At 38.9% G+C, this 19,149-nt stretch overlaps 1 protein-coding gene across 1 annotated transcript in view; it reads right to left on the reverse strand.

Moving 5' to 3' along the window:
• defl (Integrator complex subunit 7) overlaps positions 1 to 19,149 on the reverse strand; it is a 66,873-nt gene that overhangs the window by 12,936 nt on the left and 34,788 nt on the right. Inside the window, exons 12-15 of the mRNA XM_070102304.1 lie at positions 9,171 to 9,304; positions 8,483 to 8,678; positions 2,051 to 2,305; positions 1,513 to 1,755 (exon numbers count right to left, since the gene is read on the reverse strand). Of these exons, the coding sequence (XP_069958405.1) occupies positions 1,513 to 1,755; positions 2,051 to 2,305; positions 8,483 to 8,678; positions 9,171 to 9,304 (828 nt within the window). The remainder of the gene's footprint in view (positions 1 to 1,512; positions 1,756 to 2,050; positions 2,306 to 8,482; positions 8,679 to 9,170; positions 9,305 to 19,149) is intronic.

Below are 19,149 nucleotides of genomic sequence, written 5' to 3' on the forward strand. Positions count from 1 at the left end.
ACACATGGGCCTACCAGCTTTCTCCTGCTTGATCTGAAGCCGCTAGAATTTATGAGTATATGTACGTCAAAAATGGTGGCTCATAAGATGTATATATACGACCAAAACAGTCAAAGGGTTAAAAGGCCACCTCCCCAACCAGTGAACCAGATACTAAGGGTCGGACGATCGTGGCCCCATCGTCAGATCAGTGTCTAGGTTCAACCAATCATAATGTGGATCTGGCAATTGTAAAGATGATGTGGTTACCACAAACATTTTTACCCTTGTCATTTCCATTCTAAAGCTGGTTGAAGCACGGTATTCTGCTGTTCTGTTGGCAGCTTCTTTGCCTTGATTACCGTGGTGTGCACTTATACCTATTGCTGTACATAGTGTATATAGTGTACATATTACTGTTTATATAGGTAGTAGGTTGGTAGACAGCAACCGCCCAGGGAGGTACTACCGTCCTGCCAAGTGAGTGTAAAACGAAAGCCTGTAATTATTTTACATGATGGTAGGATTGCTGGTGTCCTTTTTTCTGTCTCATGAACATGCAAGATTTCAGGTACGTCTTGCTACTTCTACTTACACTTAGGTCACACTACACATACATGTACAAGCACATATATGCACACCCCTCTGGGTTTTCTTCTATTTTCTTTCTAGTTCTTATTCTTGTTTATTTCCTCTTATCTCCATGGGGAAGTGGAATAGAATTCTTCCTCCGTAAGCCATGCGTGTTGTAAGAGGCGACTAAAATGCCGGGAGCAAGGGGCTAGTAACCTCTTCTCCTGTATATATTACTAAATGTAAAAGGAGAAACTTTCGTTTTTCCTTTTGGGCCACCCCGCCTCGGTGGGATACGGCTGGTGTGTTGAAAGAAAGAAAGATTACTGTTTATACTTGGTGAAGGATAATACAAGTCAAATTTTTTCTGTTGTGTTTATTTGGCTCCCTTTACACTCAGGATAACAAGCCTTTGAGAACCTGGGTTGTAATAGGAGTGAAGCAAGGCAATAGTAATAGGAAGAAGAAGAAGAAGAAGAAGAAGAAGAAGAAGAAGAAGAAGAAGAACAACAACAACAACAACAACAACAAGAAGCAGCAGCAGCAGTGGCAGCAATGGCAGTGGCAGCAGTAGTAGTAGTACTTCTTTAAGGTAGGACTTGCACCTTGTTTCACAGTAGCTTAGGAGTTGTTTTACCTTTGTCTTTCAACACATGAAGATTTTTAAGTGTAAACTCATGCTTATTTACAGTTCATAGAATCCCTATGCTTTGGAAGGTAAGGACAAATTATTCTTGACCATTTTTCCTTATATGTAAGAGTGATAAATAGATGGAATGAGTTGAGCAATGGCAGAATGGAAGCAAACTCCATACAGGTGTTAATAAAGATACAACACGGCATAATCATGACAGACAATTAAAAATAAAAGTGCTAATAAATGTCCACCAATGAGATCTATGGCAGAATTAATATGTTATTACAGTAATTTAAAATTAATAGGTAGTGCAATCTGCTAACCTGAGCTAATCTGCGAACCATGGTTGTGGCCTCCTCTAGTGTAGTAATTATAGACTGGGTTTCTAATGTTTCCCCACCTCCAAGTTTGCTGGTGATTGTGGTTAGGTCTGGACCAGTGAAATCTTCTGTCAGTTGACCTGCTGATGGTCGCGTGATAATCTCAATACCCTGAGCCACCAACAATGCACCTTGTTGTAGTAGTGCTATGTTGCACAGGGTTTTAGGATCAGCATCAAATACTGACTGGAAAAAATATTGAATAAAGAATTATTAGGTAATGTACTGATGACCAATTACAACAAAATTTTAAATTTATTCACAAAACTGCTTAAATGGTCAGATGTATAAATATTAGTTACCAAACACCACAGCTTCATTGAAAAAAATGATTATGAGTAGAGTATTATATTGTTATATGATTTGTAGAGGAAAAAATCTTTCAAAATACAGTATACTAAAATAAAAAAAATATATATTTAATAATTTTGCAGAATCTGACTGACCATACATGATTAAAATAAGATGGAAATAACTGTACCTGATACAGATTTCCGTATTGAGAGGCTAAACTGTTAAAATCTCGAGCTGATTTTGCAAGCTGCTGTGACACTCTGCCACACCTTAAGAGATCATCCCTAGTTGATGTTGCTAAAGATGCAGCAATAGCAGGAGGAGGAGCAGTGCGAAGAGAGAGGCAGGCATGGAGCAGTTGAGCATGGCACATAAAAGATTCTGCTCGAAGTCTCACATACTCCTGACAGAAAGTCATTGGCTGACTAGATGTGCTTGCAGCCTTCAAGAAAAAAAGTTATGACTGTTTTAACTGGTATCAATATTTATTAATGTAAGTATCTTTAAATAGTGAAAAAACATGTTACATGCTATGTAACATGTTTATATGTAACATATAAACATGTTACATAGCATATTTATATGTTACATGCTATGTAACATATAAACATGAAAAAACATGTTACATGCTATGTAACATCTTTATATGTAACTTATAAACATGTTACATAGCATGTTTATGTGTTACATGCTATGTAACATATAAACATGATAAATACACCCCACAGTAGAATAAATTAACATACGTAACAGTAAGATAAACCTGTTCACTGGGATGATTTCACTGAAGACCGGGGTAGAAATTAGCCGATCTGTGGACCAGTATGCTTTTATATTATGCTTATAGACATGAGGCATAAGCATTATTGTTGCAAAAAGCAAATACATTTCTGCAACAGTTGTCTCTTTCCACCGGTGTAGTCTTGACTGTGGTGATATGATCATATTTGCCATGGTGTACTCAAAATACTTATTACTTTCCCTGACAATAGTTTCCAGCAATGGCTGGTCAAAGAATAATTCAAAGAATTCCAGTTCATTGGCCGTGGTTCCAAGGGGACAAGTAGGTAGAATTCCACTTTGAGAGTCATCAAAGTGGTGGGGCTTGGGAACAAAATTGGGATTTTGCTGCCAATCCCAGATACGGTTTGCTGGTGGATAGTGGACATCATAGGCTGGTTGTGCGGGTGGTTGTGGTTGTAGTGGGCTGGTGGCTGACGCTCCGCTTTGTCCTTGAACTGAGGAGTCAGCAGCATGGGTCCCAGCCTGGGCTGGTGAGTCACGCATGGCGGTGCCACTGCCATCACCACTACCACCATCTACTGATGCCTGTGGTCTATCCATGCCAAGTGTAGCCACATCATCCTCACTATCACTATCTAAACCTGGTGTAGGGCCACGAGATGTACTCCGGGATGTACTCCGTCCCCTGGGCACAGCATAGGGTACACTACCCAAGTGCATGCGGCGGCGTACATACTGACGCTTCACTGGTGAATATGATTCCTCACTATCACTACTCGAATGATCGTCAAGTGCAATAAAATCACAATCCACGACACTATCATCATCATTACTGAAGTCAGAGGCCTGGCCACGCGAAAATATTAGTTTTCTCTTGCGTTGAGGTACAACTGACCGTGGCTGACGAGTGCCCACGCCAGAGGTAGAAGGTTCAGGATCGTCAGGGTTTTCTGCACTATTATCGATATCCTGGTCATTCCTTTCGGTCACTAACTGATCAAAGCCATAGAATTCGTCTTCATTTCCACTTCCATCAGTGTCAGAATTATCAGATAGGAAGAGGAGAGTCCCAATTTTCCATGGAGTGAGAGCTGACTTGCGACGAGGCATGGTGAACAAGGGTAACTTGAGCCGGCATTCCCACAATGCTATGCGGGCACCTAGATTTTTTGTTTATGGCACACACCCACCACGCAGACCCGTTCTCTCACATGTAGGCCTATGAGTGCTTTTGCGCTAAATTTGACGGCGCTAGAATTTTGGCATAGATCTATGGTTTGGACACTCAACGTGAAGCTGTATATCTACGGGACAGACCCTGAAAGGGTTAATTTTCCCCATAAGAAATAATGGAAATCCAAATAATCCGTTCAAGACAGCCAAAAGTACAGGTACCATCTGACTTACGAGCTTGGTTCTGACCAACTGGTCGTAAGTCAAAATGGGCGTAAGTTGAACCATTGAAAATTGCCGACATACTGGGTAGGGCATAATGTCAAACCTTTCCGAATAATGTCAAACACTCTGAATTTTCTGCATAATATTTACACCACACATTGTCCTTAGACAGGACATCTCCACTGCCTCCAACCGCCTCCTCACTGCAGCATTTATTGTTTTGATTACAAGCTGTAAGCACAGCTCTAAAATTTAATGGATACATAGGAAAAAGGTAGCTTATGAGAGGTTTTTACAAAGCAGGAGTGTTATAAGAAGAGCAGAGTATATGGAGAGTAAAAGAAAGGTGAAGAGAGTGGTGAGAGAGTGAAAATGGAGAGCAGATGATAGAGTGGGAGTGGCACTGTCAAGAAATTTTAATGAAAATAAGAGAAATTTTTGGAGTTAAACAAGTTAAGAAAACCTAGGGAATGAATAGATTTGTCAGTTAAAAACAGAGTAGGGGAGTTAGTAGATGGGGAGATGGAGGTATTGGGTAGATGGCGGGAATATTTTGAGGAACTCTTAAATGTCAACGAAGAAAGGGAGGCGGTAATTTCATGCACTGGCCAGGGAGGTTTACCATCTTTTAGGAGTGAAGAAGAGCAGGAAGTGAGTGTGGGGGAGGTGCGTGAGGCATTACGTAGAATGTAAGGGAGTAAATCAGCTGGAACTGATGGGATCATGACAGAAATGTTAAAAGCAAGAGGAGATATAGTGTTAGAGTGGTTGGTATTTTTGTTTAATAAATGTATGAAAGAAGGGAAGGTACCTAGGGATTGGCAGAGAGCATGTATAATTCCTTTATATAAAGGGAAGGGGGACAAAAGAGATTGTAAAAATTATAGAGGAATTTGTTTACTGACTATACCAGGAAAAGTGTACGGTAGGGTTATTATTGAAAGAATTAGAGGTAAGATAGAATGTAGGATTGTGGATGAGCAAGGAGGTTCTAGAGTGGGTAGGGGATGTGTAGATCAAGTGTTTACATTGAAGCATATATGTGAACAGTAGTTAGATAAAGGTAGGGAAGTTTTCATTGCATTTATGGATTTAGAAAAGGCATATGATTGAGTGGATAGGGAAGCAATGTGGCAGATGTTGCAAGTACGTACATCCTAATTTATAAGTATTATTAAAGAGATCCTAGGTAGTAGGTTGGTAGACAGCAACCGCCCAGGGAGGTACTACCGTCCTGCCAAGTGAATGTAAAACGAAAGCCTGTAATTGTTTTACATGATGGTAGGATTGCTGGTGTCCATTTTTCTGTCTCATAAATATGCAAGGTTTCAGGTACGTCTTGCTACTTCTACTTACACTTAGGTCACACTACACATACATGTACAAGCATATATATATACACACATCCCCTCTGGGTTTTCTTCTATTTTCTTTCTAGTTCTTATTCTTGTTTATTTCCTCTTATCTCCATGGGGAAGTGGAATAGAATTCTTCCTCCGTAAGCCATGCGTGTTGTAAGAGGCAACTAAAATGCCGGGAGCAAGGGGCTAGTAACCTCTTCTCCTGTATATATTACTAAATGTAAAAGGAGAAACTTTCGTTTTTCCTTTTAGGCCACCCCGCCTCGGTGGGATACGGCCGGTGTGTTGAAAGAAAGAAGAAAGATTAAAGAGATGCAGTATCAGTGCAGTATACATGATATACCTGTATCAACAAAAGGCAATGTGTGGTGTAGATATTATGCAGAAAATTTGGAGTGTGGAAATCAGGAGAAGGTGTGAAGTTAATAAAAGTATTAGTCAGACGGCTGAAGAGGGGTTGTTGAGGTGGTTTGGTCATTTAAAGAGAATGGATCAAAGTAGAATGACATGGAGAGCGCATAAATCTGTAGGGAAAGGAAGGCAGGGAAAGGGTCGTCCTCAAAAAGGTTGGAGGGAGGGGGTAAAGGAGGTTTTGTGGGCGAGGGGTTTGGACTTCCAGCAAGCGTGAGTGAACGTGTTAGATAGGAATGAATGGAGAAGAATGGTATCTGGGACCTGATGAGCTGTTGGAGTGTGAGCAGGGTAATATTTAGTGAAGGGATTCAGGGAAACTTGTTATTTTTATATAGTCGGACTTGAGTCCTGGAAATGGGAAGTACAATGCCTGCACTTTAAAGGAGGGGTTTGGGATATTGGCAGTTTGGAGGGATATGTTGTGTATCTTTATACGTATATGCTTCTAAACTGTTGTATTCTGAGCACCTCTGCAAAAGCAGTGATAATGTGTGAGTGTGGTGAAAGTGTTGAATGATGATGAAAGTATTTTCTTTTTGGGGATTTTCTTTCTTTTTTGGGTCACCCTGCCTTGGTGGGAGACAGCCGACTTGTTAAAAAAAAAATTTCCTCAAATATTACCCTAGTATTGCTAATATTAAAATTCAAAAGAAAAAATACAATTAGGTATAAGGTATCATATCCATTAAGCACATCTGTTGAAGGAAAACCTACAAGGATTATGTGGAGTAAAATAGATTGGATTTGATCTGCAATGTCTAGTGAATCAAGTGTGAGAGTAATGGTGGTTGGGGATTTACTAAAGTGGGTAAAAAATTTAGTACATACAAGGAGGGATATGTTGTGTATCTTTATACGTATATTTCTAAACTGTTGTATTCTGAGCACCTCTGCAAAAGCAGTGATAATGTGTGAGTGTGGTGAAAGTGTTGAATGATGATGAAAGTATTTTCTTTTTGGGGATTTTCTTTCTTTTTTGGGTCACCCTGCCTTGGTGTAAAGCAGCTGGTACTGATGGGATCATGACAGAAATGACCTTACTAGTAACATTGAAGCATTGTAGATAAGGGAAGTTTTTAAATTTAGAAAAGGCATATGATAGAGTGGATAGAGGAGCAAAAATGCTGTAAAGAGTTTTTATGAAGATAGTGAGGCTCAGGTTAGGGTGTGTTTCCTATGCTAGGGTGTTTGGGAGAGGGGTGGGATTAAATTATGGGGAATCAAATTCAATTACCAAAGGTTAGTGGATGAGTTTGGGAATGTGTGTAAAGGTAGAAAGTTGAAAGTGAACATAGAAAAGAGTAAGGTGATGAGGGTGTCAAATGATTTAGATAAAGAAAAATTGGATATCAAATTGGGGAGGAGGAGTATGGAAGAAGTGAATGTTTTCAGATACTTGGGAGTTGACGTGTCGGCGGATGGATTTATGAAGGATGAGGTTAATCATAGAATTGATGAGGGAAAAAAGGTAGTGGTGCGTTGAGGTATATGTGGAGTCAAAAAACGTTATCTATGGAGGCAAAGAAGGGAATGTATGTATAGTAGTACCAACACTCTTATATGGGTGTGAAGCTTGGGTGGTAAATGCAGCAGCGAGGAGACGGTTAGAGGCAGTGGAGATGTCCTGTTTAAGGGCAATGTGTGGTGTAAATATTATGCAGAAAATTCGGAGTGTGGAAATTAGGAGAAGGTGTGGAGTTAATAAAAGTATTAGTCAGAGGGCAGAAGAGGGGTTGTTGAGGTGGTTTGGTCATTTAGAGAGAATGGATCAAAGTAGAATGACATGGAAAGCATATAAATCTATAGGGGAAGGAAGGCGGGGTAGGGGTCGTCCTCGAAAGGGTTGGAGAGAGGGGGTAAAGGAGGTTTTGTGGGTAAGGGGCTTACTTCCAGCAAGCGTGCGTGAGCGTGTTAGATAGGAGTGAATGGAGACGAATGGTACTTGGGACCTGACGATCTGTTGGAGTGTGAGCAGGGACACCGGTTATTTTCATATAGTCGGACTTGAGTCCTGGAAATGGGAAGTACAATGCCTGCACTTTAAAGGAGGGGTTTGGGATATTGGCAGTTTGGAGGGATATGTTGTGTATCTTTATATGTGTATGCTTCTAGACTGTTGTATTCTGAGCACCTCTGCAAAAACAGTGATAATGTGCGAGTGTGGTGAAAGTGTTGAATGATGATGAAAGTATTTTCTTTTTGGGGATTTTCTTTCTTTTTTGGGTCACCCTGCCTCTAGTATTGCTAATATTAAAATTCAAAAGAAAAAATACAATTAGGTATAAGGTATCATATCCATTAAGCACATCTGTTAAAAACCTACAAATAGTTTTGATCTGCAATGTCTAGTGCTTACAAATTTAGTACATACAAGGAGTAGTGTGATTTCTAATTTTCATTTGGAAAATCCTTAATTTTGAATTGTTTCCTAATAAGAGAGAGAGAGAGCTTTTTAATAATTATTTTAATGTTTTTACAATTTAGACACCACAAGGAATGTTTAGCCCAAACAAAAGAGAAATTACTGAATAAAAATATCCATGAATCTCAACTTTAAAACTTGTACAGGTATTATAGTACTCAGCTTCTTGACTTCGATACAGATGGATGCTTGAAGGGCAGCTATTGTAAGTATCCTTCATGACTGTAATACAATGAGGCACATTAATGTATCTGAATTATCACACTGTACACTACAATACCTTAAGAGCTGAAAGTGCTCTGTGAAGATGAGTGTTGGCTGCTGTGAGATTGTCAGCACGGTCACCAGGAGCTGCTGGGCTGGCTTCACCACGACTCACCTCACCCAGAGCAGAAACCCAGAAATGTTGTTGGTCAGAACACACCCGCCAACTAAGTACTCCATACATCCCAGCAGCCAAGTTATGGTGGCCATATCTAATTTAAATAAACATTAACTGAATGCTGAGAAAAGTGCTAAAAGAATAGAAACTAATAAAAAAAAATTGTCTATTAAGCTTCAATACTTAATAATGAACTATACAATGTTCCTAAACCTGTAAACATAATTTTTTACTGCATACAAAATTAATACTATAAATACAGCACTGTTTAGTTTTCCAAGTACAGTGGTACCTCGAGTTTCGAACAGCTCCCAACTCAAACAATTATGTAAGTGTATTTTAGTAAGTGCATCTGTAAGTGTATTTTTGGGGGGTCTGAAACGGACTAATCTAATTTACATTATTTCTTATGAAAACAAATTCGTTCGGTATCGGCACTTGAACAGCCTTCTGGAACGAATTAAGTTCGTAACTCAAGGTACCACTGTATACACATTTATTTTCTATGTTATAATTTTAAGGAATACATTAAGAGCAAAACCTCTTTCAAACAAAATGCAAAGGTTTATCAAAAATTTCCACTAACCTTGATGCCTGTCGGGCCATACAGAATGCTGCCCACTGGTTGACACATTTACTTGCTGCTACCACTGCACTTTCTGCCTGACTGGACCAAGTGTGACCATGGAACACTTGCATAACCAGTGTTACGAGTGTAACCTGGGTATACAGAGATAACATTTTCTGTGTGTGTGTAATTTTCAAAATTTCATAATTATAATAAAAATGTAGCAAAATACCTACTGTGTATGTATGTATATATGTATATATGTATATATATATATATATGTATATATATATATATACATATACATATATATACATATATATATATATATACATATATATATATATATATATATTATTTTTTTTTTATTATCACACCGGCCGATTCCCACCACGGCAGGGTGGCCCGAAAAAGAAAAACTTTCACCATCATTCACTCCATCACTGTCTTGCCAGAAGGGTGCTTTACACTACAGTTTTTAAACTGCAACATTAACACCCCTCCTTCAGAGTGCAGGCACTGTACTTCCCATCTCCAGGACTCAAGTCCGGCCTGCCGGTTTCCCTGAATCCCTTCATAAATGTTACTTTGCTCACACTCCAACAGCACGTCAAGTATTAAAAACCATTTGTCTCCATTCACTCCTATCAAACACGCTCACGCATGCCTGCTGGAAGTCCAAGCCCCTCGCACACAAAACCTCCTTTACCCCCTCCCTCCAACCCTTCCTAGGCCGACCCTTACCCCGCCTTCCTTCCACTACAGACTGATACACTCTTGAAGTCATTCTGTTTCGCTCCATTCTCTCTACATGTCCGAACCACCTCAACAACCCTTCCTCAGCCCTCTGGACAACAGTTTTGGTAATCCCGCACCTCCTCCTAACTTCCAAACTACGAATTCTCTGCATTATATTCACACCACACATTGCCCTCAGACATGACATCTCCACTGCCTCCAGCCTTCTCCTCGCTGCAACATTCATCACCCACGCTTCACACCCATATAAGAGCGTTGGTAAAACTATACTCTCATACATTCCCCTCTTTGCCTCCAAGGACAAAGTTCTTTGTCTCCACAGACTCCTAAGTGCACCACTCACTCTTTTTCCCTCATCAATTCTATGATTCACCTCATCTTTCATAGACCCATCCGCTGACACGTCCACTCCCAAATATCTGAATACGTTCACCTCCTCCATACTCTCTCCCTCCAATCTGATATTCAATCTTTCATCACCTAATCTTTTTGTTATCCTCATAACCTTACTCTTTCCTGTATTCACCTTTAATTTTCTTCTTTTGCACACCCTACCAAATTCATCCACCAATCTCTGCAACTTCTCTTCAGAATCTCCCAAGAGCACAGTGTCATCAGCAAAGAGCAGCTGTGACAACTCCCACTTTGTGTGTGATTCTTTATCTTTTAACTCCACGCCTCTTGCCAAGACCCTCGCATTTACTTCTCTTACAACCCCATCTATAAATATATTAAACAACCACGGTGACATCACACATCCTTGTCTAAGGCCTACTTTTACTGGGAAAAAATTTCCCTCTTTCCTACATACTCTAACTTGAGCCTCACTATCCTCGTAAAAACTCTTCACTGCTTTCAGTAACCTACCTCCTACACCATACACTTGCAACATCTGCCACATTGCCCCCCTATCCACCCTGTCATACGCCTTTTCCAAATCCATAAATGCCACAAAGACCTCTTTAGCCTTATCTAAATACTGTTCACTTATATGTTTCACTGTAAACACCTGGTCCACACACCCCCTACCTTTCCTAAAGCCTCCTTGTTCATCTGCTATCCTATTCTCCGTCTTACTCTTAATTCTTTCAATTATAACTCTACCATACACTTTACCAGGTACACTCAACAGACTTATCCCCCTATAATTTTTGCACTCTCTTTTATCCCCTTTGCCTTTATACAAAGGAACTATGCATGCTCTCTGCCAATCCCTAGGTACCTTACCCTCTTCCATACATTTATTAAATAATTGCACCAACCACTCCAAAACTATATCCCCACCTGCTTTTAACATTTCTATCTTTATCCCATCAATCCCGGCTGCCTTACCCCCTTTCATTTTACCTACTGCCTCACGAACTTCCCCCACACTCACAACTGGCTCTTCCTCACTCCTACAAGATGTTATTCCTCCTTGCCCTATACACGAAATCACAGCTTCCCTATCTTCATCAACATTTAACAATTCCTCAAACTATTCCTTCCATCTTCCCAATACCTCTAACTCTCCATTTAATAACTCTCCTCTCCTATTTTTAACTGACAAATCCATTTGTTCTCTAGGCTTTCTTAACTTGTTAATCTCACTCCAAAACTTTTTCTTATTTTCAACAAAATTTGTTGATAACATCTCATATATATATATATATATATATATATATATATATATATATATATATATATATATATATATATATATATATATATATATAAAGTAGTAGGTTGGTAGACAGCAACCACCCAGGGAGGTACTACCGTCCTGCCAAGTGAGTGTAAAACGAAAGCCTGTGATTGTTTTACATGATGGTAGGATTGCTGATGTCTTTTGTCTGTCTCATAAATATGCAAGATTACAGGCATGTCTTGCTACTTCTACTTACACTTAGGTCACACTACACATACATGTACACATTTATTTATACACACTCATCTGAGTTTTCTTTGATTTTATCTTAATAGTTCTTGGTCTTATTAATTTTCCTTTTATATCCATGGGGAAGTGGAATAAGAATCTTTCCTCCGTAAGCCATGCGTGTTGTAAAAGTCAACTAAAATGCCGGGAACAATGGGCTAGTAACCCCTTTTCCTGTAAAGATTACTAAAAAGAATAAGAAGAAGAAAATTGTCAAAGTGGGAAGTCTGAATGTGCGTGGATGTTGTGCAGATGATAAGAAAGAGATGATTGTGGATGTTATGAATGAGAAGAAGCTGGATGTCCTGGCTTTAAGTGAAACAAAGCTGAAGGGGGTGGGAGAGTTTCAGTGGAGAGGAATAAATGGGATTAGGTCAGGGGTTTCAAATAGAGTCAGAGCTAAAGAAGGAGTAGCAATAATGTTGAAGGATAAGCTATGGCAGGAAAAGAGGGACTATAAATGTATTAATTCAAGGATTATGTGGAGTAAAATAAAGATTGGATGTGAAAAGTGGGTTATAATAAGCGTGTATGCACCTGGAGAAGAGAGAAGTGTAGAGGAGAGAGAGAGATTTTGGGAAATGTTGAGTGAATGCGTGGGGAGTTTTGAATCAAGTGTGAGAGTAATGGTGGTTGGGGATTTCAATGCTAAAGTGGGTAAAAATGTTATGGAGGGAGTAGTAGGTAAATTTGGGGTGCCAGGGGTAAATGTAAATGGGGAGCCTTTAACTGAGCTATGTGTACAAAGAAATTTGGTAATAAGTAATACATATTTTATGAAAAAGAGGATAAATAAATATACAAGGTATGATGTAGCACGTAATGAAAGTAGTTTATTAGATTATGCATTGGTGGATAAAAGGTTGATGGGTAGGCTCCAGGATGTACATGTTTATAGAGGGGCAACTGATATATCGGATCATTATTTAGTTGTAGCTACAGTTAGAGTAAGAGGTAGATGGGAAAAGAGGAAGGTGGCAACAACAAGTAAGAGGGAGGTGAAAGTGTATAAACTAAGGGAGGAGGAAGTTCGAGTGAGATATAAGCGACTATTGGCAGAAAGGTGGGCTAGTGCAAAGATGAGTAGTGGGGGGGTTGAAGAGGGTTGGAATAGTTTTAAAAATGCAGTATTAGAATGTGGGGCAGAAGTTTGTGGTTATAGGAGGGTGGGAGCAGGAGGAAAGAGGAGTGATTGGTGGAATGATGAAGTAAAGGGTGTGATAAAAGAGAAAAAGGTAGCTTATGAGAGGTTTTTACAAAGCAGAAGTGTTATAAGAAGAGCAGAGTATATGGAGAGTAAAAGAAAGGTAAAGAGAGTGGTGAGAGAGTGCAAAAGGAGAGCAGATGATAGAGTGGGAGAGGCATTGTCAAGAAATTTTAATGAAAATAAGAAAAAATTTTGGAGTGAGTTAAACAAGTTAAGAAAGCCTAGGGAAAATATGGATTTGTCAGTTAAAAACAGAGTAGGGGAGTTAGTAGATGGGGAGATGGAGGTATTGGGTAGATGGCGAGAATATTTTGAGGAACTTTTAAATGTTAAGGAAGAAACAGAAGCAGTAATTTCATGCACTGGTCAGGGAGGTATACCATCTTTTAGGAGTGAAGAAGATCAGAATGTAAGTGTGGGGGAGGTACGTGAGGCATTACGTAAAATGAAAGGGGGTAAAGCAGCTGGAACTGATGGGATCATGACAGAAATGTTAAAAGCAGGGGGGGATATAGTGTTGGAGTGGTTGGTACTTTTGTTTAATAAATGTATGAAAGAGGGGAAGGTACCTAGGGATTGGCGGAGAGCATGTATAGTCCCTTTATATAAAGGGAAAGGGGACAAAAGAGACTGTAAAAATTATAGAGGAATAAGCTTACTGAGTATACCAGGAAAAGTGTACGGTAGGGTTATAATTGAAAGAATTAGAGGTAAGACAGAATGTAGGATTGCGGATGAGCAAGGAGGTTTCAGAGTGGGTAGGGGATGTGTAGATCAAGTGTTTACATTGAAGCATATATGTGAACAGTATTTAGATAAAGGTAGGGAAGTTTTTATTGCATTTATGGATTTAGAAAAGGCATATGATAGAGTGGATAGAGGAGCAATGTGGCAGATGTTGCAAGTATATGGAATAGGTGGTAAGTTATTAAATGCTGTAAAGAGTTTTTATGAGGATAGTGAGGCTCAGGTTAGGGTGTGTAGAAGAGAGGGAGACTACTTCCCGGTAAAAGTAGGTCTTAGACAGGGATGTGTAATGTCACCATGGTTGTTTAATATATTTATAGATGGGGTTGTAAAGGAAGTAAATGCTAGGGTGTTTGGGAGAGGGGTGGGATTAAATTTTGGGGAATCAAATTCAAAATGGGAATTGACACAGTTACTTTTTGCTGATGATACTGTGCTTATGGGAGATTCTAAAGAAAAATTGCAAAGGTTAGTGGATGAGTTTGGGAATGTGTGTAAAGGTAGAAAGTTGAAAGTGAACATAGAAAAGAGTAAGGTGATGAGGGTGTCAAATGATTTAGATAAAGAAAAATTGGATATCAAATTGGGGAGGAGGAGTATGGAAGAAGTGAATGTTTTCAGATACTTGGGAGTTGACGTGTCGGCGGATGGATTTATGAAGGATGAGGTTAATCATAGAATTGATGAGGGAAAAAAGGTGAGTGGTGCGTTGAGGTATATGTGGAGTCAAAAAACGTTATCTATGGAGGCAAAGAAGGGAATGTATGAAAGTATAGTAGTACCAACACTCTTATATGGGTGTGAAGCTTGGGTGGTAAATGCAGCAGCGAGGAGACAGTTGGAGGCAGTGGAGATGTCCTGTTTAAGGGCAATGTGTGGTGTAAATATTATGCAGAAAATTCGGAGTGTGGAAATTAGGAGAAGGTGTGGAGTTAATAAAAGTATTAGTCAGAGGGCAGAAGAGGGGTTGTTGAGGTGGTTTGGTCATTTAGAGAGAATGGATCAAAGTAGAATGACATGGAAAGCATATAAATCTATAGGGGAAGGAAGGCGGTGTAGGGGTCGTCCTCGAAAGGGTTGGAGAGAGGGGGTAAAGGAGGTTTTGTGGGCAAGGGGCTTGGACTTCCAGCAAGCGTGCGTGAGCGTGTTAGATAGGAGTGAATGGAGACGAATGGTACTTGGGACCTGACGATCTGTTGGAGTGTGAGCAGGGTAATATTTAGTGAAGGGATTCAGGGAAACCGGTTATTTTCATATAGTCGGACTTGAGTCCTGGAAATGGGAAGTACAATGCCTGCACTTTAAAGGAGGGGTTTGGGATATTGGCAGTGTGGAGGGATATGTTGTGTATCTTTATATGTGTATGCTTCTAGACTGTTGTATTCTGAGCACCTCTGCAAAAACAGTGATAATGTGCGAGTGTGGTGAAAGTGTTGAATGATGATGAAAGTATTTTCTTTTTGGGGATTTTCTTTCTTTTTTTGGGTCACCCTGCCTCGGTGGGAGACGGCCGACTTGTTGAAAAAAAAAAAAAATATATATATATATATATATATATAGTATATATATGTATATATATAGTATATATATGTATATATATATATTTATTTTTTTTTTTTTTTCAACAAGTTGGTCGTCTCCCACCGAGGCAGGGTGACCCAAAAAAAAGAAAGAAAATCCCCAAAAAGAAAATACTTTCATCATCATTCAACACTTTCACCACACTCGCACATTATCACTGTTTTTGCAGAGGTGCTCAGAATACAACAGTCTAGAAGCATATACGTATAAAGATACACAACATATCCCTCCAAACTGCCAATATCCCAAACCCCTCCTTTAAAGTGCAGGCATTGTACTTCCCATTTCCAGGACTCAAGTCCGACTATATGAAAATAACCGGTTTCCCTGAATCCCTTCACTAAATATTACCCTGCTCACACTCCAACAGATCGTCAGGTCCCAAGTATCATTCGTCTCCATTCACTCCTATCTAACACGCTCATGCACGCTTGCTGGAAGTCCAAGCCCCTCGCCCACAAAACCTCCTTTATCCCCTCTTTCCAACCCTTTCGAGGACGACCCCTACCCCTCTTTCCTTCCCCTATAGATTTATATTCTGATCATGTCATTCTACTTTGATCCATTCTCTCTAAATAACCAAACCACCTCAACAACCCCTCTTCTGCCCTCTGACTAATGCTTTTATTAACTCTACACCTTCTCCTAATTTCCACACTCCGAATTTTCTGCATAATATTTACACCACACATTGCCCTTAGACAGGACATCTCCACTGCCTCCAACCGTCTCCTCGCTGCTGCATTTACCACCCAAGCTTCACATCCATATAAGAGTGTTGGTACTACTATACTTTCATACATTCCCTTCTTTGCCTCCATAGATAACGTTTTTTGACTCCACATATACCTCAACGCACCACTCACCTTTTTTCCCTCATCAATTCTATGATTAACCTCATCCTTCATAAATCCATCCGCCGACACGTCAACTCCCAAGTATCTGAAAACATTCACTTCTTCCATACTCCTCCTCCCCAATTTGATATCCAATTTTTCTTTATCTAAATCATTTGATACCCTCATCACCTTACTCTTCTCTATGTTCACTTTCAACTTTCTACCTTTACACACATTCTCCAACTCATCCACTAACCTTTGCAATTTTTCTTTAGAATTTCCCATAAGCACAGTATCATCAGCAAAAAGTAACTGTGTCAATTCCCATTTTGAATTTGATTCCCCATAATTTAATCCCACCCCTCTCCCGAACACCCTAGCATTTACTTCTTTTACAACCCCATCTATAAATATATTAAACAACCATGGTGACATTACACATCCCTGTCTAAGACCTACTTTTACCGGGAAGTAGTCTCCTTCTCTTCTACACACCCTAACCTGAGCCTCACTATCCTCATAAAAGCTCTTTACAGCATTTAGTAACTTACCACCTATTCCATAAACTTGCAACATCTGCCACATTGCTCCTCTATCCACTCTATCATATGCCTTTTCTAAATCCATAAATGCAATAAAAACTTCCCTACCTTTATCTAAATACTGTTCACATATATGCTTCAATGTAAACACTTGATCTACACATCCCCTACCCACTCTGAAGCCTCCTTGCTCATCCGCAATTCTACATTCTGTCTTACCTCTAATTCTTTCAATTATAACTCTACCGTATACTTTTCCTGGTATACTCAGTAAACTTATTCCTCTATAATTTTTACAATCTCTTTTGTCCCCTTTCCCTTTATATAAAGGGACTATACATGCTCTCCGCCAATCCCTAGGTACCTTCCCCTCTTTCATACATTTATTAAACAAAAGTACCAACCACTCCAACACTATATCCCCCCCTGCTTTTAACATTTCTGTCATGATCCCATCAGTTCCAGCTGCTTTACCCCCTTTCATTCTACGTAATGCCTCACGTACCTCCACCACACTTACATTCTGCTCTTCTTCACTCCTAAAAGATGGTATACCTCCCTGGCCAGTGCATGAAATTACCGCCTCCCTTTCTTCCTCAACATTTAAAAGTTCCTCAAAATATTCTCGCCATCTACCTAATACCTCCCTCTCCCCATCTACTAACTCCCCTACTCTGTTTTTAACAGACAAATCCATACTTTCCCTAGGCTTTCTTAACTTGTTTAACTCACTCCAAAATTTTTTCTTATTTTCATTAAAATTTCTTGACAGTGCCTCTCCCACTCTTTCATCTGCTCTCCTTTTGCACTCTCTCACCACTCTCTTCACCTTTCTTTTACTCTCCATATACTCTGCTCTTCTTATAACACTTCTGCTTTGTAAAAACCTCTCGTAAGCTACCTTTTTCTCTTTTATCACACCCTTTACTTCATCATTCCACCAATCACTCCTCTTTCCTCCTGCCCCCACCCTCCTATAATCACAAACTTCTGCCCCACATTCTAATACTGCATTTTTAAAACTATTCCAACCCTCTTCAACCCCCCCCCCCCACTACTCATCTTTGCACTAGCCCACCTTTCTGCCAATAGTCGCTTATATCTCGCCCGAACTTCCTCCTCCCTTAGTTTATACACTTTCACCTCCCTCTTAGTTGTTGTTGCCACCTTCCTCTTTTCCCATCTACCTCTTACTCTAATTATAGCTACAACTAAATAATGATCTGATATATCAGTTGCCCCTCTATAAACATGTACATGCTGGAGCCTACCCATCAACCTTTTATCCACCAATACATAATCTAACAAACTACTTTCATTATGTGCTACATCATACCTTGTATATTTATTTATCCTCTTTTTCATAAAATATGTATTACTTATTACCAAATTTCTTTCTACACATAGCTCAATTAAAGGCTCCCCATTTACATTTACCCCTGGCACCCCAAATTTACCTACTACTCCCTCCATAACATTTTTACCCACTTTAGCATTGAAATCCCCAACCACCATTACTCTCACACTTGATTCAAAACTCCCCATGCATTCACTCAACATTTCCCAGAATCTCTCTCTCTCCTCTACACTTCTCTCTTCTCCAGGTGCATACACGCTTACTATAACCCACTTTTCACATCCAATCTTTATTTTACTCCACATAATCCTTGAATTTATGCATTTGTAGTCCCTCTTTTCCTGCCATAGCTTATCCTTCAACATTATTGCTACTCCTTCTTTAGCTCTAACTCTATTTGAAACCCCTGACCTAATCCCATTTATTCCTCTCCATTGAAACTCTCCCACCCCCTTCAGCTTTGTTTCACTTATATATATATATATATATATATATATATATATATATATATATATATATATATATATATATATATATATATATATATATATATATATATATATATATATATATATACATATATATATATATACATATATATATATATATATATATATATATATATATATATATATATATATATATATATATATATATATATATATATATATATATATGCAATAAGATCACAGTAAACAGGTGATTTCAAAATATGCAAAACTACCATTCTGAAAGAATAGAGAAATTCCAAGTGCTTTCGTGACTACTCACATTATCAAGGAACTATATGATAATGTGAGTAGTCACGAAAGCGCTTGAAATTTCTCTATTCTTTCAGAGTGGTTGTTTTGCATATATATATATATATATATATATATATATATATATATATATATATATATATATATATATATATATATATATATATATACATACATATATATATATATATATATATATATATATATATATATATATATATATATATATATATATATATATATTTTTTCAACAAGTTGGTCGTCTCCCACCGAGGCAGAGTGACCCAAA

This window comes from Cherax quadricarinatus, chromosome 5 (assembly GCF_038502225.1).
Source record: "Cherax quadricarinatus isolate ZL_2023a chromosome 5, ASM3850222v1, whole genome shotgun sequence".
Classification (NCBI taxonomy): Eukaryota; Metazoa; Arthropoda; class Malacostraca; order Decapoda; family Parastacidae; genus Cherax; species Cherax quadricarinatus.